General features: G+C 44.2%; 1 protein-coding gene across 3 annotated transcripts in view; it reads left to right on the forward strand.

The window, feature by feature from the left end:
- Positions 1–24,876, forward strand: part of Tcerg1l (transcription elongation regulator 1 like) — a 218,928-nt gene that overhangs the window by 159,581 nt on the left and 34,471 nt on the right. For all 3 annotated transcript variants that reach the window (XM_087185140.1, XM_004838718.4, XM_087185141.1), the window contains exons 7-8: positions 4,215–4,369; positions 15,864–15,933. In XM_087185140.1, the coding sequence (XP_087041266.1) occupies positions 4,215–4,369; positions 15,864–15,933 (225 nt within the window). The remainder of the gene's footprint in view (positions 1–4,214; positions 4,370–15,863; positions 15,934–24,876) is intronic.

The following is a 24,876-nucleotide window of genomic DNA, read 5'->3' on the forward strand; positions in this document are numbered from 1 at the left end:
CCTGCTCACCTGCGGCATAAATTAGACATGCCTGTGAGTCCTCAAATCAACTGATCTTAATTAACTGTACACTACTCAGTGAGCATTTCTTTTTATTACTTCTATGCTGGCAATGGCAGTGGTCTTGCTAGAAGGGTCTTGTTTTTGAAAACCCAGAGTGCAGGTATTTTAGGAGACTGGCAGTTTGGGGGATCCTCTTGATAGAGACACTACATGCTGTCTATTGGAAAGCTTCCCCTCTCTTTTCCCCATGGGGTTTGTTTTGAGTAGGGTTCTCCAGATACAGTGTCCAAGATAAAGATTTGGATGCCTGTGAATTACTTGGGGTCCCTCCAGGGAAAGAGGAGGGAGTGGGTGAGGTGCTCAGTAAGGACATGCTGGTCTTGATTGGACCCCAGCTATACCCTGGACCATGCAATATATTGAAGACTTGGCTGCCTTTGTACCCCCACCCCTAGACAGAGTCTGCAGGGTACCCAAAGGAAAACAGCCTAGAGCAGCTCATATTTCCAGTTGCTGAGGGTAGGTGCCCTTGATGAGGAAAGTAGGTCTACGGGGAAAGACCTCCACAATGCCCATGATGACCAGTATCCTGGCACCAAATTGAGAAAGAAAATGAAAAGGAAAGCAGACTAGAGGTTAAAATTGAGAGTGGAGGGACAAGTCCACCAGCCTTCTTTTATAAATAAGGTCACTGAGGACCATTACTTAAATCCATTCCCTCAAATATGGCAAAGAGGCACTGGACACAGGTCTGCAAGCTGACTCCTTCTCAAGGGCTCTCACCATGCAGAGATAGTAGGGGAAGGGACAGGTCAGTCAGCTCTGGGATGAAGTCGTGGGGCTTGGCTTCCAGGCCCAGATCATGTGTGCCTGTGGGAGATGGGGGCCAAATGTCCTCCAGACAGCACGGTAGTGCCTGTTGGTCTGTCTACTATGGCTGAACCATGGAAAGTTGTCCTTTCTTCTTCTGGGCAGACTTTGTAGGTCCACACAACAGCTGTCAATCAGTGAACAAAGATGCAGAGATATGCTGCTTCTAGAATTTCCCATTCAAGCCAAGTTCAGTCAAATGTCAGGATGGAAAATAATTCAAGCAAGACTGGTACAAATGGACTGCTGGCTGTGGGATGCTTTGGTCTTGAAGCTGTTTTTCTAGCTGAATCCTAGTGGAGAAGCCTGGGTGTGGGGTTGGGGTGGAAGCTTGCTTCTGCCCCCCACCAGCTTGACTGAACAAGACCCCCTTCCATGTCCCACTAGCCCCACAAAAAACTAGACTAGCAGGGTCTAAAGAGACAGTATGACAAGTTCTGCATGTGATCAATTGTGCAGCCCCCAGTAGACGCTTCCATCAGCAGATCATCATCCAGAGTAAGGGAGTGTGGCTCCTATTAGGAGTTTATTCTCCCTGCTGGCCTCACTCTATCTGGTGAGCTCCTGAAATAGCCAAATCATGCATAATATACTGGGGAGCATAATTACCCTCAATAAAACTTCGTATGCCAGCCAGGTTCTGCACTATGAATGTGTACAGCCTCCCTCCAGGCCCCTGAAAGTTTAGTCATCTCTTGCCCAGCCTCCCAGGCCCAGGAGCCTGCCTAATCTGTGAGCAAGGAAGAGATCTGCCAACTTGGGCAGGGATCCTGTCAGTTAGACAGCCTTTCCTAAGTCTTCCAGCCCCTGGAACAGACCTGGGCAGCATACAGGCAAGGTTTTGGCATGGAAGCACAATGTTCTTCAGTCCTGTTTCCATTTTCTCCAGTGAGATGGATAGACCCTCCTTAGGGATAATGGAGTGAGGGCTTCTCCCTTGACCCTGAAGGTCAAGGACAGACCTAGAGCTGGAGGACATGCTGGCAGAGTAGGTCACAGACATTTCCAGGTTCCATGATCTGGTAGTTAGGGCTAATGCTTCTGGGACTGTTGCTCAGACTATGGTGTGCTGCTTGCTATGTGTGGCCCTCAGGAGTGGAGGCCAAGTGAAGTCATTGAGTAGTCTACATACATTGACTCCCTGTAGTTCTAGAGGTCAGAAGTCATTAGCATTTGTTGATGAAAATAGTGCAGTTAGTATTCTGCAGTCAATAAAGTAATGTGCTATGGACTTAGACTTGCACATTTCTTGAAGGCTTGTGTAGTACTGAACTGGGTAGGTTAATAGAAACACCATGAAGAAAGATAATTCAAGCAAGACTGGTGCAAATGGACTGCTGGCTATAGGGTGCTTTGGTCTTAGAGCTATTTTTTCTAGCCACAGTCTAGTGCAGGAAGGCTCCAGAAGCCTCCATATGGGGTTGGGGTAGGATCTTGCTCCAATTTATTCTATCCCTGGATCCAGGTTCACAGGTGCCCCTATAGCACCCAAGGTCTGAACTGGAATGACATCATTAAAACATAGACACTTGTACCCAGAGGAGCTGGTCTCACTGGGCTAAAATCAAGGTGTCGGCTGCGCTGGTTCCTTTAGGAGCCTCCAGGAGAGAATCCATGTCCTTGTCTTTCCCAAGTTGTAGAGGTTACCTGTTTTATTGGACTGGTAGCCTCTTCCTCCACTGTCAAGACCAGTGAGGCATCTTCCAGTCACTCTCTGCCTCTGTGTGTATGTCTCACCTCTACTTCTAGCCTCACAGTTCTGTATCTGACTTTTATAAGGACAATTGTGATTGCATGAAGGACCTCCCTGGGTAACTCAGGGTGTCTCCCCATTTCAAGATCCTGATCACGTTTTCAAAGTCACTTTGTCATGTAATATGACACATTCACTAGTTCTGGTGTTTAGACGTGGACATATTTGGGGCCATCATTCTTTCTACCATACTCTTGAACCCTGGCCTGGCCAAGATAGTATATCCAGTTGATTTTCTCAGGGTCATTCCTGGAAAGGGTGTGATCTGCATAGGGTTGTCCATCTCAGAGCCCTCTGCCTCCCCCATACAATGTGGCAAGCCAGGCTGAACATGGAGTGATTTTCTCTGTGCAAAACAGAGTGACCTATATTGGCATTTTATATTAGCATGGAGTCGTGGCAACTGCAGACATTGTGCGTGGTCTCCCAAGATGAAGTATAAGCAGGCTGTTGGGATCCCAGGTAGTGCCTAAAACTTACCCCTAATAAGTTAAGGGTCCACCTTACAGGGAAACCAATAGCCAGAGTGTTTCTGCACATTTAACCTATTCCTATCCATTCCCACAGCATCTGAGAAGTCCAGGGAGACTCATAGAGCTAGAAGGACTCTCAGAGGATACAGCAGGAAGCTGACACTGAGGGGAGAAGCGATCTTGCCCCCAGAAAAACCTCCTTATCTGGGAAGCCCAGATAAGAACTAGGTCTTGGTGCCAGCATCAGGCTCTTTCTCTGAAGCATCCTAAGAGTAGTTAGGGAACAAAACACAGGCCAGAGGCCAGCCTTGTTGGACTTGATAGTTGTATTCATTGATTACTTTGAGGTCAGAACCTAGACTCACATGTATAGTTCCATATTAAAGACACACTGTGCTGTATTCTCGAGGAAGGGGCTTTTTCCTTTCTTTCTCTATTTCTTCATTTTAATCTTTTCTGACAACTAACCATAGGTAAAGTTTTGGTCATAGGTTTTTAAATTGCACATTATTCATTTTAGATATTTTAAATTACCATTTATGGAAATATGAAAGTTAATTCTTTCCTTTTCTGAAAATGAGCAGGATGCCAGGGCTTGATTGCTGATGAAAATGGCCTATTTAGTATTTCTGTTGCCAGAGAGTGATGAGCTGTAGACTTAAGCATATCTTTGATGGCCATCCAAGGCTGAAATGGGGAAGTCTAGGGAAATGGTCTCCAAATTACTCCATCCTATCTCTGGTGCTAGAGGTGCCCAAGAATGCCAGAATTTGAACTAAATGACATTAAAGAGGGCACTCTGCGTGTTAGGAAGAGTGCTGAACTTACACGATTCTGTTGAGCTGCTTGGATTCTCTAAATTTAATGACCCGGCTGGTAGGACAGTCATAAGGACATCTACCTGTTAATCAAATGAGATGCAATGTGAGAAGGATGGAAAAGCATTCCTATAAAACCAAGATTTGTCATTATTATTTATACTTTATAGAAATGACCTTTTCAAACTGTACATTGCAGGGCATAGGGACATTTTAGGGCATTTTAGGGTGTATGGTAATGACTTTTAAACTAAATGTCTTTGAGGGTGACTGAGGTGAGTTTCAACTCATAAACAGGTGCGTGGTCTGGACAGGCGACGACCGAGTTTTCTTCTTCAACCCGACAATGCAGCTCTCTGTTTGGGAGAAACCCATGGACCTCAAGAACCGTGGGGATCTCAAGAAGATCATTGATGACCCACCCCACAAGCGCAAGCTGGAGGCTGCAGCAAGTAAGTCTGCATTATTACATCACTTCTAAGTGTTTATGCTTCCTGTTTAGGGCCATGAAGTGAGAGTGGGCTTTTCCTGGTTATGTTGGAAATTGATTATGAAGGAGTTAATGTTCATGACTCAGAGCTCAGTAATTAAGTTTTCATGGCACTTTCTTCAGAATCCTCGACCCTTCTAAGCAGTCAGCTCAGACTCTTCTTTGCATCATATAAGGTCATTAGTGTAATGACACTGCTTATTGCCTAGCCACTCCCACCTCTGTCCAGCACTACCATTGGTCAGCTGTATGCTTTCGTTTCAAACCTCTCTGCTGAGCTCCACTGGAAAGAATAGACACATACAGATAGGAGTGTATTCCTTTTACTATACACCCTCACTCTAGACCTTGGACTACATTCATACATTGCCATATGTGAATAGACACTTTAATTCCATGGAAACTCCTGCAGGGAGGGGTAAGGATTCATTTTGGTTGTAGAGGAATGGGCTGCTAGGCAGAAATGCAGCTATTTTTGATGAAGTCCTTGTAAATCTTGTTTCGGTAAGAGTCAGAGAAGAACTTTCAACATTTTCAGAAAAGATCCTTTCTCATTCTATCTGATACATTTTTATGAGCTACTGCATCGGGGAAGCCCTACTCCTTGTACACTGAAGAGCTTGGTGAATGGCAGCTCTCTGCCACCTACAGAGGTAGGGTTACCTGCCTGAAAGGCCAAGCCAGTGGGTATGGTATCTGGACCCCATGAAAGAGGGGTTTTTTTAATTGTTGTGGGATATTTAATGGAGTTTGTAATGATACTTTTGATTCTATATTATATAGCTAATGTAGGGCAACAACCTTCAGTTTTAGTCAAATAAAGGGGTACTTGGAAGATGCTGCTATTAAGGTTTGCTTACCACTTTTATAATGGCAATAGTTGTTCCCGTACAGCTGGTATTAGTCTCCTAAGATTGAGTGATGACAAGTTTAATATGTTTATCTCACTTAAGATAATGAGAACATTCTCCAAAAAGCTTGAGTCAGCTGATGTTGCGAAAAGAAAAATGTTTTAGGTGCATATTTAACTGCAAAATCTGTAAAAGTGTTGCTGTGTTCCGGGACAATAAGCATGGGATTTGGTGATTTTGTTTTTTTCTCTGATCAAGTGGCATCTAATGCTAAAAAAAATACTGTGTATCCTGAAAAGCACTTAAAAGTCATTTTAGAAAAAGATCTCTCAAGATTCTTACTAGTGGACAAAAGAATAGTTTACAATTTAGGAAGATTATAAGGTCTTCATATCTTATAAGAAGCAATAAGGTACAATTTATCTTGTGATTTCATTTGCTTGGCAAAAGGCAAATAAGTAATGCAGCAGATACTTTGCTCCTTTCTTTAGCTTGCATTCTTCCAGATAATTGGATGTGATTTCATTTTTCCCTCCAAAGAATTGGTAAGAATAAGAAAGAAATGAACTTATTGAAGGTCATACATAGGGGCTCTCCAAATTCTGTTGTTTAGATAAAATCACACCAACTCTGAAGAGAAACAGAGAGGTGTTCTCATAGGGTCATCTGCTGTCTCAGGACCGAGAATGTTGGTCAGTGAAGTGCAGGAACCTGAATTGCCTGGATCATAGTTCAATGCTCCATTTCACTCTAATAACAAGAACCTTCCTTTATGCTGATGGAAATGGAGACGTGAACCTTAAAACAAACACAACCAAAAGTCTCTGACGAATTAAAGTTTAACATCTGAATGTAATTTGTGTTCCATCAACTTTATTGTGGTAACCTAGCCTATTGTACCTCATTGACAGACATGTAACTTTACCTCCTCTTATAAAGTGAGGAAGAGATGGTGTTAAACCATCTTAAAGATATACAAATGGCCTCAAGTTTTAACTTTTGGTTGCCAGAGTATAATTGGTCTTTAAGAACATAACTTGTAATTTCCTATTATCCACAAGGAGAGCTTTGCAGACAAACAATTAAGATAGAAGGTGTTTTTGGAGGATTAATTAATGACAAGAGTGCAGAGTTGAGGATCTCCAGCCCTGAGCAGTCAGTGGCATTTTCCCTAGCTGGTCATTCATCTCAACTCATCAAATGACTTGACCCTCATTATTACAACAAGTCCACAATGATTACTCTTGGTCAGGAATTGTGTTTTCACAATTTTCTTAATCATGAGTCATTCTAAATTTGAGTATATTCATGCTTGTTTCAAGTATTAGATGGAACAATTAAGCATTGCAGTTGATTCCCATTAAGTTACAAGAGGTGAATAAAATAAATGGATTTTATAAAATGACTACCACATTTTACTGCTGTTAGGGTGTGTGTGTGTGTGTGTGTGTGTGTGTGTGTGAGAGAGAGAGAGAGAGAGAGAGAGAGAGAGAGAGAGAGAGAGAGAGAGAGAGATGTAAGCCATGGCAGTGGTAGCTCATAGCATTAGCCAGTTACAGGGTGTGGGATGCAGAACTGCCCAAAGCTCTAAGCCATCCATCACTCAGGAGATAAGGAGAAAGTCTGCTTTTTCATTCAGTTAACATTGCTGAGGGATTCGAGTGAAGGCCTGAATTATTTTCTAATTACTTTGCAATGCATCCAGATTTTTTATGGCTCTATAGCCTTGCTGTTAGTTGAGAATAAATGCTTGTTGAATTAAAGTGAAATGGGAAGCACCAGGCTTCACCCCAAACCCATCCATTACATGTCATGATGTTCTTGGAGATATTGTACACTCCTCAGTTTAGAGGATACTCGCTTTTGTCTTTCTGCCAGCTTTGGTATTCCTCAAACCTGTAAGAGGCTCAATTCATTTTTTGGGTTTACAAGCAATAGCAATGTCTCTCTTCCTAGTGATGGGTAGGAATCTCCCTTGATTCTGACCAGTGTACCCATAGTTTAATTGCCTCGCCGTCCTCCCTGCTCCATTATCCTGTTCCTACATTTGCAACTCTGGTGCATCCCAGTGGAATGTCGCTGAGGTGATTGCATATCAGGCTGTTTGGCTCCTCTGAGGTGGGAAAGAGGAGAGAGAGAGAGAGAGATTGAGAGAGATATGTTGAGAGAGAGAGGAATACTCTGCCTCTTCTCCTGCTTCTGCCAATGTCTTCTGGTGACCAAGGAGGACAGGAGGCCTGGGATTGAGAAATGAAGAGGGGAGAATCCTGCACGGGTGGTAGAGAGAAATGTGCAAGAAGCTGCCACACATGGCTCCCTGTAAGTAGGTGCCATAGGTATTGGATATCAGTGGCTGCTATAACAAATTGCCTCAAATAAGGAGATTTAAGACAAATAGAATGGCTTACAGTTCTGAGTGGTCCAGTATGAGTCTAAGACAGTTCCTTTCTGAGGCTCTGGCCAGGATCTCTTTCCTCTTCTTTAGCAGCTCCCAGACTCTGCCTCATTTCCTTCCCCCATAGCCTCTTCCCTATCTTCAAAGCAGCAGAGTGGCATCTTCCAGTCTCCTCTGACTCTGAACCTTTCTTTTGTACCTACAAAGTTCCTTGTGATTGTACAGGGCCCACCTACACGACTCATGGTGCTTTCCCTTCTCCAGATGAGCTACTTAGCAACCTCAATAACCTCTTGCTAAATAACCTAGTGTATCCCAAGTTCCAGATTAGGATGTGAGCGTTGTTGGGAGGCATTATTCTGTGCCCCATGATCATTATACCCATTGTAAAGAACAGGGATTCATTAACTTGTGAAACAACACTTTCTTCAAGTGAGGGACTAGAGTTTGCACCCTGGTGGGCCTCTCTGGAGCCAAGGAGGGGCAGCTTGTCCAGCCCTCCTGTATCTGCCCTTGTGCCTCACAGGAGAAAGCAGGGGTAAGCAGCCTTCCTCCTGTGACTCCTCCATCCCTACCCTATGATTGAGATGGCAAGGGCTCATTCAGCTTCAATAGCTTTGCAAACATTTCAGTCATTTATATTCAGGACAAATGTGAATTCATAATGACATTCATTGCACTAAGTAGGATATAAAATCATCCTGTGGGTAAACACAGCTGTGACTGGTGAATGTGTCACTTTCTCCAGCATTGTTTAGCTGAGACAGTATGTACTGGGTCTCCACATCAGTGGAACCAGGTGGCCAAGGTGCTCAGCAAGACCAGTGTGGTGAGAGGCAAATTTTGGAGCTTTCCTAAGCTTAAGGATCCTGTCCGGGGGACTTAGGCTGGTATGAGAGGCTCTCCCCACACAAAATCCATCTGCCAGGCTCTGGCAGGAACTGTATTGGGTACCTCAGCTCCATACTGGGCTCCTCCTGATTCCTCTAGGGCTAAGTTGCTCTTTGTACAGTGAAGGCAACAGTGTTTTATTTCCTAAGCTGCGTTTCAGAGACCAGATTGGCCAGCATCTCTGTTTGACAGCAGACACACTGGTGAGGGGAACAGGCCATTCCTTGAGAGACTGGCCCTTTGTGGAGCTGTCACATGAAAAGTGGAAGTTGCCTTGTAGGAGCCTCAATCAAAGGAAGCAGAGCCAGCAGGCTGGCCTGCCGCCTGCACAGCACTGCCGTCTGTGCTTTTGTAGCAGTTTTGCAGGTGGGACTCTGAGGGTCCATCCAGCCTCTGACCGGGATCACATCTGTACCTTCCATTGACCTTGGCAGGAAGCAGAGTGTGTGGTGCTTGTTTAATGCCTGTGTAATTGGCCAGGTGGCTTCTGTTAAGGAGGGAGCAAGCTTTGGATGTGCTGGCTCTGGTGGTTTTAGGACACGTTCATAACATGCACTTTCAGCTTGTTGTGTCACTTCGGCAAGGGAGGCCAAAGAGCAGTGCAGGGCAGGGCAGGGCACGGGTGAACAGGCCCCAGCTGCTCCCCTTCTTTAGAATGATAAAGAGACTGTGTCACCTCTCTATGCCTTCACACCCCCTGATTCCTGGGTGTGGGGGGACTGGAATAGGACTTTATTTAAAGTGGTTGCCCAGGCCCTAGTGCTTCAACCTACCAGCCCCTATGGCCCAGAGCAGAGAAAGGAGGGAAAGAGGAAGGAGGGAGGGAATGGGGAAGTTAGTTTCTTTATAAGCCAATCATTTCTTTATTTAGGGACCCATGCTTGATCCAGCCCTGGGCACAGCCCTCCAACAGTGAGCACACATCAGGCAGGCAGTGCTAAGGAAGGGAAGGATGGGTACAAGGACAGGGGTACCGGACCAGCAGCTGAGTCCTCCCTGAGAAAGAACCAACACTGAGCTCCAGAAAATGAGGTGCAGGCAATGGGCCTGTTATAGACCCTGAGGCAGGAGTGGGAGAAGGCCCATGTGGGGGACCCTGAGACCTGTGGCTGGCTGGGAGGAGGAGGCTCCAGAGGCTCTGTGTGACATTACATGTGGGAAACACTGAGAATTCCCGCAGCAAGGCACTGAGGGTAGCTTCCTTGCAGCCTGTCAAGATGAATGTGGAGATGTGCCCCAGAGCCATCACTGGCCAAACCCAGAGCTTCCTCCCTGAGCTTCAACAGGGAACCCAGGCCTAGTTAAACAGAACATCCTGGGAGCCCATCTCCTAGGTGGGCAGCCTGTGGCAAGTGTCCCAGCCTGGCCCAGCTCTTTCTTTGCCTGAACTTCATTACATTTGTCCCATAACCAATGTATCTATAGTACAGAGAAGGCAATGTTGGCATCTGTGGGGGCCCGCAGATGGAGCCACCTTCTCCTTCACTCCAGGACCTGTGTCCCCAGTGAAGTTAAGCCCTAGCCCCACCTCTTCTGGCAGGAGTGCAATGCCCTCAGGGCTCTTGCTGCCAAAGAGCCCTGAGCAACCCACCCTCCCTCCACTGATGGGGTGCACTCCTGTCAGCATCCCCCACTGATTGTCCACAGGGTCCACCCAGGCTTTCCCTGGGGGATGCTCTCTGGGGTTCTTGCCCATGCAGGACCACCCTTCCATTTTGTCCCTCTTTATGCTTAAGAGAGTCACAGGCTTGGGACAGTCACTCTTTGGCACTCCTGAAGGAGCCCAGTTCCCTCAGAAGGATGAGTCTCTGTTGCTCACGAGTCTCCTGTTTTTTCACTCTCAAACACGAGTCTTAAGCAAAACAAGAAGACAACTTGTAAATGACTGACCTGTTTATTGTGTGCCGAGCAGAGAAAGCCATCAGCTTGGCCCTTTGTGGAGCTGTCACATGGAAAGTGGAAGTTGCTGTGTGAGAGCTCACTCTAGAAGCAGAGCCAGCAGGCTGGCCTGCCACCTGTCCAGCGCTGCTGTTTGTGCTTGTGTGGCAGTTTTGTAGATGGGGTTCTGAGGCTCCATCTAGCCCCTGACTTGGGGGATGTCTGCACCAGCACTTGGAGCTACATGTGCAGGTGCCCAGACAGAAGCACTGCCCCACCTCATCTGTAGGTTCCTGAGTTGCTTTGTTTGTAGACCAAAAAACAGGCTGAACACAACTCTGACTGTGGAGGGCCTATCCCACTCAGGAAAGCCCTCTCAGGCTAGTACTCATTTGTACAGTCTAGGCCTTACCAGGTTGGAAGGGGATTGGAGATGCCTTGATATTTCTTGAGTAATGTGTATATTTCTTTGGTCTAGAAGTTGCTTCACCCACTGTTAAGTCCTTTCTCCTAATCTTTGCAGACAGCCCCAGAGTTTCTGCTTGATTTGCATCATTCATTTTTTCCCCAGGTTGTGGGAGTGATCCCTAGAGGCCTGAGCAGAGACCCTAAAGTGGGGAACAAGTTTCACATTATCTAGCTGAGAATGCGTGGGTACTAAGCCTGGTCACCACCTGTGTGGGTGCATCTGCCTTGAAAGGATGACCTGGGGATTCCTGTCTACTTCCCTGGTCCCTGAACTTTGCCTTTCTAGGGTGATATCATTCCTGGGAAGAGTTACTACCTTCTACCTCACATCCACCCCAGGACACAGCACACAGCAAGGATCTCACTTGAATGCAAATTGGCCAAACCCACTACAATTCACCTCCTGTGATTCTCAGCAAATTTTAACCTGAGATTTTGCCTACCCGTTCTAAGGGTACTGATGTAATGATTGTGATCCCTCCCACTCCCAGACAGACAGACACTGGGCTCACAGAGACTCGGAGGACTTTTCACTAGCTAATCCAGCCCTCATTCCACAAGCTCAGCAACCCCACCTTTTGCCAAGTATATCTATTATGTGATTTAACATTATTGAAGTTGTCACACAAAAGATACAGGCATCTTACATTTTTGACAAATGTTGCCCAATCTTCTTCCAAAGAGGTTGATCAATTGACATGCCAGTTAATGCATTTTGTATCAGCACTCTAGATCATCAAAACAACTTTTTAAAGAACATTGTTTGCTTCAGTTGGCATTTCTTCAAGTTTTGGTAAAATGAAACAGTTTTTCAAGTTTGTTGGCCATTTGTTTGTTTTGTGTTCCTGTGAAGTACTTTGGTTTTACTGACTTATATAAACTTGTAAATCAAGATATCTCTGTGTTTTAGTTGTATTATCTGTCTAATATTTTTCCTGGTCTTTTGATTTTTTTTCTTATTGTGGTTAAAAATACATGACATCAAGTATACTGTTTAACTATTTTTAAGTGAAAATTCAGTGGCATTAAATTCAATTGTAATGTTTCTTAACCATCGCTACTATTTCTAAAACTTTTTAATTGCCCAAAGAAACTCCATAAGGACTTACCAATAACTCCCTATGCCCTATCCCCCAGGCTCTTGATAATCTCAAATCATCCATATGTCTCTCTAGACTTGCATTTTTATATGCCCCATATGAATGGAATCAGGTATGCATCCTTTCATGTCTGGCCTATTTTAATTAATATATCAACTTCAAGTTTTATTCAAGTTGTAGCCTATATTAGAATTCCATTCTTTTTTATGGCCAAATAATATTCCATAGTATCTATATTCCATATTTTATACATTTGTTCATCTGTAGGTAAATAAACATGAGTTATGTCCACTCTTTGGCTATTATGATTAAGATGCTATGGACGTTAACAAACATCTGTTGGATACTCTGTTTAGAATTGCTGCCTTATATAGTAATTATTATCTTTTTGAGCAATAGCCAGCTTTCCACAATGGCTACACTATTTCGCATTCCCACCAATTTTGCACAAGATGTTTACCTTCACGTCCTTGCTGACATTTGTTGTTTTCTTTTGTGCTGTTATTGTTGTTTGCTTGTTTATAACCATCGGAGTGGATGTGAAACTGTGTGGAATTTTGTGTTTGATTTGCATTTCCCAGATGATTAATAATATTGAGCATCTTTTCATGTGCTTCTTGCCCATTGCATATTCTTCTTTGCAAAAATGTCTATTTAAGTCCTTTCTCATTTTTTAATTGGATTGTTTCTTTTATGTAGTTGAATGGTAGGAATTTTAATATATATTCTGGATATTAGTCCTTTGTTGCATAAATAATTTGTAAACATTTCTCCCATTACGTGGGGAGGCTTTTCACTCTATTGGTAGTCTTTTGATGCACAAAAGTTTTCCATTTTGACTAAGTCCAATTTATTTTTTCTTATTGGCAGTGTTCTGTTTAAGAAATCATTGTGAAAGGCAATGTCATCAAGTTCTCTCCATTTTTTTCAAACAGTTTTACAGTCTTAGTCTTCAATCCACTGATAATCCATTCTGAGTTTTTGTGTACAGGCTTCCTCAGATATGGTTTCTGTTAAATTTCTATTTATCAGATGAATGGCCATAGAGTAAGTCCCCAATTTATGAATGTTCAAGTTTCAAACTTCAACAGGTGTACTGTATAAGATTCACAGATGTGCTGTGAATGTGACTCACTTTGTCAGATGATGAATGAATCTGACTTACAAACATTCTCCAGGAATGGCACTCATTCATAAGTTGGGAATTTACTATATTTTCCTGTTTTCTGAGCATTTTAATATGGAAACTCTGAAAATCTTTTTCTTATTTCACAGCAATTGTTAATTAGGCTGAAAGGCCTGTTGAGGCTGGGGCCATCCACTGATGACTTTCCAAGTGACCTTCAGTGAATGTGCTGTCCTCATTATGCCTGGTCAGAGCTGTGTCTTCCCACCAGCTCTGTGGTCAGCCAGGGAGAACAGCCTCTCCTTCACCAGCACGGCGTTTTGTTGTTAGACGTGTCCGGCGTGTTCCAAGCTCTGGAGTAGTTGATTCCAGTCAGTACCAGTGCAGTAAAATTTGTGGAGGGACCAATCCCAAGAGCTCTATTTTTCCAGGTCTTGTAATGTCAAAATCATTCATTTTTATAAATATTTTCCTTTAGAGTTTTGAATTTTGTATCTTGACAAAGAAGGCTCTATGCACATTGAGATTATTAAAAATAAAAACTGTAACTGACAATACTATATACATTTATCTTAAATAATATCTGTGTAATTGTATGACCTCATATTTTACAATTTAGAAATTCTCCTGCTTCATATTTGCTCTCATGGAGTGTGTTCTGGTATAGGGTGAGAGATGTGATCTATCTCTTCTATGGCTTGTCTCTGCATTTCTCTTCATCTCCCACCTCATATGCATGGAAGACAAATGGATGACAAAAAATTCCAACCAGTCTTCAAAACCAAGCTGGACTATCATACCTCTGGACACACCAGGCAGGAGGCACCCAGGGAGAGATTTAAAACACTATGAGGTATAACAGGAGCAAAGGGAAATATAACATCCCAGTGCTCCAGGTGAGAGGGGACAGGCGGGATGGTGAGAGTGAGTCCTAGGAGTGTCCCATGGAGGGATGCTGGTGGGTGGGAGCCGAGCGAGGGGGCAGTGTGTGCACAGGTGAGCTCAGTGTGTGCTGAGCTGGGTGCCTGTGGGACATGGAGACCATGCAGGAGTGGGGCTCAGAAGCAGGGAAGCTGAAGGGCATCCTTTGGGGTTAGCCAGTATAAGGTCACTTGCAGGAAGAGATCACAGGGAACAAAGGGAAAAACTTACAGTGCTTCCTCCCCATCTCTTCAAACATCACAATTATCTTTTCACTGCACCAGTGACTATCAGCTGGAGGAAGTAATTACACCTACCTGGGACATTTGCCAGTTTCTGGAGACATTTTGGTTGTCACTCTGGGTGGGGAGCAGCTGCAGGGCAGTCTCCAGGGTTAGAAACAGGGTGGGCTCTAAACATCCTTCAGGACCCAGCACAGTGCCCATGGCAAGGAGTGACCCACCCAGATATCAGCAGGTCCCAGGAGGGAGCCCCTAACTGAGGGTCCTGGAAATACCCCTGGGGGTCAGGTTGCTTCACTCTCCATGATCAAAGGCCTACCACCCTTCCCACACTACCTTTGAAAGATTGGGATTGCCTATAATGCCCTTTTTTTTGTGAAGACTCTTGCTGGAAGATTCATAGACAGCTTTGCCTACACCAATGCTTGTCAAGGGAGCAGTTCATGGTCCTCCAGGCTGAGAGGATGACTTGCTGGCTGTACATATGTACAGGACGTGGCATGGACAGGCTGTGGGTGGGATGAGTACACTAAGAGAATTGTGTTGGCCTAGCATGAGCTGTAAGCTTCTAGAACTTGATTCATCTTATCCACAGCCCCATATCCCACATTGTGAGCAAAACTACAAATAGGTAGAATGGAGCCCAGGTGATAGAGGTGATGGAGGCACTATCAGGATTCCAAACACAGGCTGAACTGCCAGGTTTCAAAAGAAACAACATGGTGATCTTTGCAGCACCACAGCTTCTGCCTTCTCATGACCTTGCACTCAGTAGGAACACTCCTTGCAGCCTCAGTGGGAGAGTGTGGCCCAGGTGGGTAGGATGAGGACCCAGAAGGAAATTCTGCCAAGCCCACCCTTTCCCTTCTCTGTGCGAGGGACACAGATACAGAACAAGCAATGGGTTGGGACAGCTCTTGAGATACTAGGGGCATCTGCAAGCCCTTCATCCTACCAGATCAGAAATGATGATTGTCTAGAACCATCTCTTACTGTCTTTTCCCTCTTGGAGACAGTTAAGAAACCCTAAAATACTTTCAAAAGCTCATTGAGTACTGCCCCCTAAGGATATAAACAGACTTGTCTTCAAACCACTTTCATTTATGGAAGTAGACACAGGAGCAGTAGAGCCCACAATGCCTGCAATAGCCTGAGGATACATTGCAGGTAGGGAAGAAAGCTTTGGAGGCCCCACAAGCAGTGGATAGTAGTCCACCCCTTCATTAGCCAATCAGTGCAGAGGCAGCCACAGGGCTGTGGTTCACTTACAAGGTACGCAGGCAAGGGAGGGTGTTAGGTGTTTCCCCACCCTGAACTCTCCAACCCCTCTGGAAGGCCTGACAGCTTCCAAATGGACAACAACTGGAAATTACCTCTCCTTGGAGTAGCAAAATCTGGTTCCTCTTCTGCTGAAATAGAGAAAGTGCACTGGGAGAAAACTAGCTGTAGGAATTGATACCATTCTTTAAGAGAATTCTCTTTTCCTAATTTCCAGATGAGACTGCTTAGGAATGAGAGCTGCCTGAGGGTCAGCTCAGGCACTGAGTGCTGACCCTCCAGCCTATTAATGTCATTTTCTTTCAGCCGACAGCAGCGATGGATCCAGTTCAGAAGATGGCAGGGAAGAGCAAAATGTGAAAACCAAGAGGAATCGGTAGGTAGCAGTTTCTTTTTCTAGCATGTCTTTCCTTAATGAGTACCTTGGTGGAATGAAAAGAAAGCATTTTGGTGATATGGGCTTTGAACATCATGTTGACTATATTAACTTTGGTGAAAGAAATCAGTTAACTGATAAACAGATGGGAAAAGGGCTTGCACTCTGCTTCAGCATGTGCTCTGGACACTTGGTTGAAGGAGGTGTTACAGAGGCTCTGGGCACCTCGAACACTGGGCAGTGTTGTCCCTCCCCCAGCCCTCACGGATGCCCATGTGCTTAGCCTTGAATGTGTTTCCAGTGGCTGGGGTGGTCCAGGCTCTCAAGGAGTCCTGTACTGGGTGAGGGGCTCTTCGTGGTGGGTGGCTCTGGCTTTGGTATTCCAGCTTTGTGTTCTGCTTGCTCAGTGATTGGGTGATTCATCCAGCCCTGGTTTTAGAGGTCTTGTTTGTAAGATGAGATTGCATGAGTCCTAATGACAGCATGAAGTGATGGCTACATATCTACCTGCATGTGGTATTTAGCAATGCGAAGCTTTCCATCCAAGCTAGCTTGTCACGCTTTGGCTGTGGTGGGTTCAAGCACCTGGAGGAGAATCTTTCCCTTCAGGAAGGGATGATTCTTTCTCTTGGTCCCTCTCCCTTCAGGGATGCTGCTCTGCCCCTACTTACTTACATACTGAGCTTCACATAAAGGGGCAACTCAGAATGGAGGGGGTTATGTGTCCAAGGTCCCCAGAGTGGGAAGGCAGAAAGGAATGGTGTGGCTACTGGGCACTGCCAGTGGCATAAAAGGATGAGGATGTGTCAAGAAGGAAATCAGTGAGGGAAGTTTCACATGCAGCTTCCTGAGATCAGTTGCTCTTGGCCCAGGCGAAGCCCAATGGGTGGCCCAGGTGGGGCCCTATGGACACCCCCCAGAAACTGGGTCTTGTCTCTGCCCAGCAAGCATTCCTCCTGTGTACCCAGTTCCTGTATCAGCCCCTTTAAGATCCCTAGGCCTGCAGCAGAAATCCAGTGGCAGTGATCAAGCATGTTGATATTGTGAGCATTTTTCTTTTAAAAATATACTTTAGAAGGAATACTTTTCCTATGACAGACATTTGCTGTAGCAAAGGAAGAATGAAATATTGACTCAGATCCAGTGCTCAGTCTCATCTCAGTACTCAACACAACTTTGTAAGAAAGAATGAAAAGACAGTGCTGAGAGAAGTGCAGCCCAGTATATGTCTGGCAGCCAGAGGGTTGGTTGGGTGGAATCTTCCTCCTGATGGATGCCGGAATTAGATGCCATGGAGACCTGAGTGAGTTCAGCAAGGAGCAAGCACTTCAGAACAATATGAGGAAGGCTAAACACTGTCTTCTTCAAACCACGTGGGGTCTGGTGGGGTAAGGGTCTCCTCCTCCCTGGCACCTGTCACCTGGCCCGTACCGCTCCTGAGGCAGTGACCATGAGTGGAGGATACCTGGCCAAGGTCCGGGCTCTGTGTAGCCCTGGAGTGAGGCCTCCCACCAAACTTCAGGGCCTCTGCTTTCCTGTTGCCCACATCTTTTCCTTAGAAGGCCGCCCGTGTGGGCCACAGGGGATTGACATGGGTATGAGGGCAACTGGATCAGGGGTGAAGAGTTGCATCTTGGCTTCCACATCCACACTGCGCATCAGCAAAGCAGCCCCTGCTGGTCTGCGCATAAGTATGCTGAGTTTGAAAACCAAGATGAGCTTCCTACAGCAGAGAGGAAATGGAAATGCGGTCCTTGCTTCCTGAATTTGAGCTAGTATAGTAGGAAAAGCTTGGTGGCTCTAGTGCAGCCAGCGTGTCCCCTACATCACCAGACTTCCTTCACTATCCCCAGGGATTGGCTTTGGATTCTAAACAGTGGGTATTTAAATAACAGCAAAACATTAATTTTGGTTTTAATCATCTGAATGACTTCCATAATTGAAAGCTAACTTTGAAACAAGCAGGGATGTTTTGCATGACACCGCTCCAGCTTTGACAGTTGTACACATCCATATTTGCTTCAGGACTGCAGGCTCCTATGAGAAGAAGGTGCTCAGGCACACACCTCATCCCTCCTTGTTTACCAGGAACTTGCCAGTTGTTGTTGTAGATGGGCTGGGTCCTCCTAAGAGCTCTTGGAGAAAAATGCCCTAGAGGAGTTAGGCAGCCAGAGCTGAGCAGATTCCTTCAGGTCCTCATCATTTATGAGCCAGGGTACAAAAGCCTATTCTGTCTGGAAGCCTTGGGACTGCATTTTTCTAACTCTGCCTCAACAGCACCATCTGCATGTGAGGGCCCCTTGCTCAGAGCACATGGCCACAGGCTAGTTGAGCCACCAACTTCACTGGGCATTTTGATTCAACTTTGTGAAGGCCATTGTCACGAAGTCCAAGGACTCCTCAAGGACTTCTCACATTCCTGAGTGTTCTTATATAATTTATCTAATAGAATCCTGCATAAAGGGCAAGAGATATAGGGCATAGAGCCTGTGCAAGTCAGTCAATTTTGACTTGCCCATTTTGTAGGAACCTTATCATTTTTTCTTATCAAAAAATACTAAAATCCTCCTGCAATGTGTGACTCTTTAGTGGAAGGTGTAGTATGATGTTTGAGAAACAAGTGGATGAACTGAAAACGCAGTTTCTGAGATGCTAATCTCTTCTCCCTACATTTCTTAGGAGCTCTGGCACAATTGATACACATTTTGATTGATTTTGCAAATACTTTATGCCTAATGATTCTTTTCCTAAAATTCCCTTGGAGGAGAAATATGTCACAATGACAAGCTTTCAAATTACTAAAGTATTTTAAACTACCTGGTGAGTGCCGTTACAGAAAGCTTGTTATTTACTATTTAGTGGAATGTGTTCATGATGCAAGATCATCCATCTTCCCTGGGAGCAGAAAATTGATGAATTGTTGCTTGTCCCCTTTCTGTGTAGTGCCTGGAGGTTCTGCCAGTTTCTGACATGCAGGCCTTTATATTGTTCAGACCTGACTTTTGAGTGTGCTATCTACTTTAAGGATTTGGGATTTATTTCAAATAATTGAATAATTTTAGGGATTCAGCAGAAATACATCATTTGGTTTAAAAAATCAGAATGAAAGTATCCACAAAACACTTTAGAAAAAGGGTTTCTATGAATATGTATGACTAATAGCCCCCTCTTGAGAAACCAGGTTTTACTGGGCATGAGCCAGGGGATTTCTGCTAAATTAATGGCTTTTCATAACATCAGAGAGTGAAACTGCTTTATTGTGTTTTCAATTATCATTGGCCCAATGGCTTTGCAAACATATTTATGTTTCCATGACATTTGGTATAGATTTTTTGTACTATGGGTGAGAAAAATAAATCTTTTGGCTTGGAATATTCTTTATTATGGTGGTTTGTAAACTTTGAAGATGGCAGTTGATGACTATGTATATGCATAGTCAAAAGGACCTCCTACCATAATATGATGCTGTTTGAAAATCCAAGAGCTTGATGGTCATTTTTCTTTCTTCAAATTTGACTGCTTTTCTGTACTCTTAGGAAACTGAGGTTACCACAGGATGCCCAAAGCATGGAAGGTGCCAACATTTAAAGAATTTTCGGGCTACCCTGAGGAGGTAGTTCCCATAAGGAGTCCCTGCCTTCATGCCAACCCATGACCTTGAGGCGCTCTTTATGGAGTTGTGTGGCTATGACCTATCCACTTTCGGTTCTGCACCTCACCTTGGCTCAACATAGGGCAAAGTGGGCCCTTACTGAGAGCAAAAGAAGAACATCACCATCTAAAAGTCAAACACATGAAATTAATGATAACTTTTGATTTTTGTGATGCAAGGCCAAATCTGAAGCTTTTGCCGGGCACACCTGTGAAACTATCCCCAAGTGAAGCCCATATCTGGGTAGAGTCAACTATGGGAGAAAAAAGAAGGAGATACTTCCTGTACAGCCAGAAAGCTGTTATTGCCTGGGACAGAGGTGAATAATGTCCAGTGAGCATGCTCAGCAGGAAGGAGGATGAGCACACTATGCCTCTGTTCTCACCAAGTGTGAAGTGAGCCCCTCATTCCCATAGCAATGATTTCTAGAATTACAAAAAAAATTAGGTGAGAAATAGGGCATTTGAAAATGCTATAATGCTATAAAATAAGTAGACTCAATTAAGATTACTAGAAAATTACAAATTTAATTTGTCTTTAGATAACTACAGAATTATGTGAATTCCAGTGTCACACTTGAATCTTGTTTAATTCTCTAGAGTCTTCAGAAGACAGAGAGCACATTAGGTCTTTGTAGTCTTTGACATACATGGAAAACAAATTATTTACCTTCACTTACATTTTTGGTTCCTCTTTGGACATAATCCATGGACTTAGGTGATCAGTTGGTTATGTGTAGAAACCATTGGTCCTGTAAACAGTAATGAATGTGTACCACATGTCATTAGGACATTTTACATAAGACCCTTTATTGATATCTGTCTGTGAGAAGATTGGGTGCAGAAGCAGCAATTTGTCATGGGATTTCAATTTGTGTTTCTAGTCTCATAGATATTCCCTGACCTTCATTTTCTTTGTAAAAAGATCTATGAAACTTAAGCTGAGAGGGGAGACCAAATATCAGCATTAATCCTGACAGCCATGCATCACAGCCTTTAATAGTGTACCTGGGCACAGCAAGAGCTGTTTTCTTGCTGCTAAGGGAGCAGAAGGAGGTTTCTTCCAGTTCCTATGAAACTTTTCACTCAAAGGGAGAAGAATCTGAAATCTGACTGGCAGGAAGCCAATCTAGAATCAGGTCTGGAGCACTTGACCTCTGAGTTTTCTTAATGGATTCTCCTTTAGACTCTTCTGGACTGTCTTCAACTTCACTTGACCCCATTATCCAGTGAACACTTGGCCCTTGCTGTCATCATGATCTTCTCACAGTACGAGAGGGCTGGCAGGCATCCTGGGAATTTCCTTGGCTGGCTTCTGGCTCCAGAACTCTGAGATGAAAGCATGATGTTCATGATGGGCCTGATCTTCCCTTTGATGAAGAGGAGATTCTTCTTACATAAATCTGTTCGTGCAATCCATGTATGTGTCCCAGTGCCTAGTGTTTACTTGCTAGGGAACCTCAGGGCTTCCTACCGCTGTAACACAGCACCCTACACATAGGCATGTCTTTGCCCATTGCTATATAGCAGCAACAAGCCACTCCCAAAAGGAAAGGGAAGAGGCTCAGTTTCTTCTCCAGCCCTGAGGTTCCCATCCACTCACTCATCAAATATTGAGTTTGGTGCCCAGTATGTACAGCCCTGGTGGGGTTCAAGTATGGGCACTTCCAATTTCCTATCTTGCTGGTGAGATGGAAATTTCTGGGACAATATGATATTCGTATCTCCTGCCAACTGATTGTGCAGAAGGCTCTCTGCTTCCATGGTTTGGTAAGGCAGGCAAAGTGGATAAATGAAGAAATAAATGGCCATTCTCAGATTATATAAATTCAGTCTCCCCCCACTCCATGTTTCAGGAACTGAACAAATGTCTGTCACCACCTAGTGTGTGCAGACCTGAGGGCCATGGGGACAATGGCACAGGTGCCATTCCATGTTCCCGGGAACTGTCACCAGGAGCAAGGGAATGTTAGCCACATGGCAGTTGATCTCTAGCCATGAGCTCATGGTCTTATGCCACCCTTCCCAGCACCTCAGATGTTCACAGTCTGTGATGCTGCAATGTACACCCATGGGTGAGCCCCTTCTCTCCATGGGTTAGATTGTTGTAGTGCCAGTATTATGTCTCCTGCCCTATTTCTGTTTGTCAAACTGTCCTCACCCCATCCACCATGTGGCTTGGATTTGCCCCTGGCAGTCTCACTGTGCCGTGCTCCCTGGCCTACAATAAGCCATACCTGACCAGGGCCCCCTCCCTCTGCCACAGAAACCATCTGCCTACTGCAGCATGGGGCTGGACATACACTAACCAATCCAGGCTTGTCTGTGGGATTCTGGCCTCTCCTTAGGTCTTTGGATGGATAAGTCAAGGACTCAGTATGACTGGGGCTATAGTCGCTCTTCTATTTCATTTCATGCACCTGGATGAAGAGAGCTTTTGGGTCAAGGGTCACTGAGTCTTATCATCACCAGAGTCTTCCTGCACCATCCATGTTGAGTCCCAAGCTAGAGAGGTTGGATAAGGGGGTCCTGTAAGACCACACGGTTACCAGACAACCAAAGAGGTGTTGTTTCTGTCGAGTCTTAAACGATGAGCAGGGTTTGGCAGGCTTTTTAGGTGAGGGGAAATATTGCCTAGAAAGAAGGATGGAGGAAAGTTGCCAGATCAGCAGTGGTGAACTTATGGCATACATGCCACAGCGGGCTGTTTGTATTATTGAAAACTCTAAAAGGTTCACCATCAGTGTTTGTGGGTTCACCTATCCCCTTCTTTTGCCCCCAAGACAAAACCTAGAGTCCCCCACAGGCTAGCAACAGGCCAGGTGAGGACTGAGGCTTTTGTCTCACTCCAGGATCTCCAGAGAGCTTCCTTCTGCTTTCAAGACTGGCCCTGAGTACTGAGGAAATAAACCTCTCTGAAAATGATCTTTAATTATAGAAGACAGCTATAATTTCAAACTCTGCTTTGATCTTAGGACTTAAGAACTCTCCCTTTTACGTAGGATCTGGGAACCTTCTTATCCTCAGAACACCTTCCATCCCACAGAGCAGCATGAGCCTCGGGTGGCTGTCCACACTGAGAGCAAGCTCAGCCACGATTCTCACCTTCCCCCAGGAAAGAGCAATAGAACATCAGAAACCTGGAAATGTTGGCCCAGCTGACAGTTATGATTTCTGAAATCGCTGCAGCTTTTTGAAGTTGAAATACATTTTCTTAAGCCACCAGTTTATTTGTGCAGGTGTGCCTGGGGGTGTGTGAAATGAGCTAAGTGTAGCCTGCACATCTACTTTCACTGGAATGCTCTACTGGTTTGTTTTCTGTCCAGAAGGACTTCCATCTTCAGCAATTTCTTCCTGGAATTAAGTTAGCTCATATTTATTCTGTCCTTGTGTTCTGCCAGGGGCTCTATGCCTGCCACTGCAAGGATGCAAAGAGACAGTGCCAAGCAAGGGAGACATATCATCCAAACTTCACTACTTTATCCATAATACTTATTTTTTTCATTAAGCTTATTGGTACACTTTATTTTATTTTTTTAATTTTTATTTTGTTGGTACATTTTAGGTATACAATATAATGACATTCATCATTGGAAATTTGCACTTTTACATAATCTCTCTTGGTTCTTATTTTTCCCCCTTCCCCTGGCCTCCCTTTCAACCCCTCCATCCCATGCTATTTACAAAGATTTTGTTTCCATTTTTTCACTTTCTCATATTAATTCCATTCCCTTCTTTCCTTTTCCCTACCCATCTCATTTCCCCTTCCCCTTTGCCCCTTTTTTTTCCTGTTTCACATTATCTCTTATACCTTTTAGTCCTTTTTGACACTTTCAGTTTCTCACAGTAGAGAAACTATTATGTATTTACACGTTTGTGTCCTATTTATTTCACTTAGGAGTATGGCCTCAATGTGCATCCATTTAGCTATAAATGTCTCTACTTTCTCATTTTTTATGGCTGAGTAGTACTCCATTTTATACAAAAAGCACCACATTTTCTTTATCCAGTCTCCAGTTGATGGGCATTTGGGCTGTTTCCAAGTTTTAGCTGTTACAAATTGTGCTGCTATGGACATGGGTGCACATATATCACTGCGGTATGATACTTTTAATTCTTTGGGGAAGATACCCAGCAGGGGAATAGCTGGGTCAAATGTGACTTATAGTCCTAGCTCTTTGAGGTTTCTCCATACTGATTTCCACAGTGGTTGCACCAGTCGACACTCCCACCAGCAGGTAGAGCAGAGTTCCTCTTTCCCCACAGCCCCACCAGCATTTGTTATTGGTTGATTTCATGATAGTAGCCATTCTTTCTGGAGTGAAGTGGAATCTCAGCATTTTTTTCCTTTGCATCTCTCAAATGACCAGTGATGTTGAACATTTTATTATATGTTTATTTGCTATTTCTACTTCTTTATCTGTGAAATGTCTGTTCATTTCAGATGCCTATTTTTGGATTGGGTCTTTAAATATGGGAAGTCTGATTTTTTAAAGCTCTTTATAGTTTCAAGATACTAGACCTTTGTCTGAGGAACAGCAGGTGAAGATATTTTCCTACATTGTGGGTTGTCTTTTCAAGCTGCTGGTGGTTTCTCTTGCTGTGCAGAAGCTTTTTAGTAGGAAGAGATCCCACTTGTTAATTGTTTGTGCTAGTTCATGGGCAACTGAGGTTTTGTTCATAAAATCTTTTCCTACACCAATGTCTTCAAGAGTTCTACCTAACCTCTGTTCCAGCCAATTCAGTGTTTCTATTTTAATATTTAGATATTCAATCCATTTTGAGTTTACTTTAGTGCATGGTGAGAGATATAGGTCTAGTTTTAATCTTTGGCAAGTTGAAACCCAATTTTTCCAGCACCATTTATTAAAGAGGCTATCTTTCCTCCAGTGAGGGTGTTTGGCTCCTTTATCAAAGATAATAAGGCTCAGTGTGCCTGGAGTTGTTTCTACATCTTCTAATCTGTTCCACTGGTCCTCAGGTCCGTTTCTTTGCCAGTACCATGCTGTTTTCATCACAGTAGCTTTGTATTATAGTTTCAAGTTGGGGGTTGTGATACCCCCTGCCATGTCTCTGTTACCTAGAATTGCTTTTGCTATTCTGGGTCTCTTCTTCTTCCAAATGAATTTTTGGATTGTTTTCTCAAGGTCCATGAAGTATGGTGCTGGGATTTCCATTGGGATTGCATTGAATCTATATAGCAGTTTTGGAAGTATGGCCATTTTCACTATGTTGATCCTTCCTACCCAGGAGCAAGGGATGTCTTTCCATTTTTTTATATCATTTTCCATC

This window comes from Heterocephalus glaber, unplaced genomic scaffold (genome assembly GCF_053883595.1).
Source record: "Heterocephalus glaber isolate CG9 unplaced genomic scaffold, H.glaber_assembly_v1.0 deba00001497, whole genome shotgun sequence".
NCBI lineage: Eukaryota > Metazoa > Chordata > Mammalia > Rodentia > Bathyergidae > Heterocephalus > Heterocephalus glaber.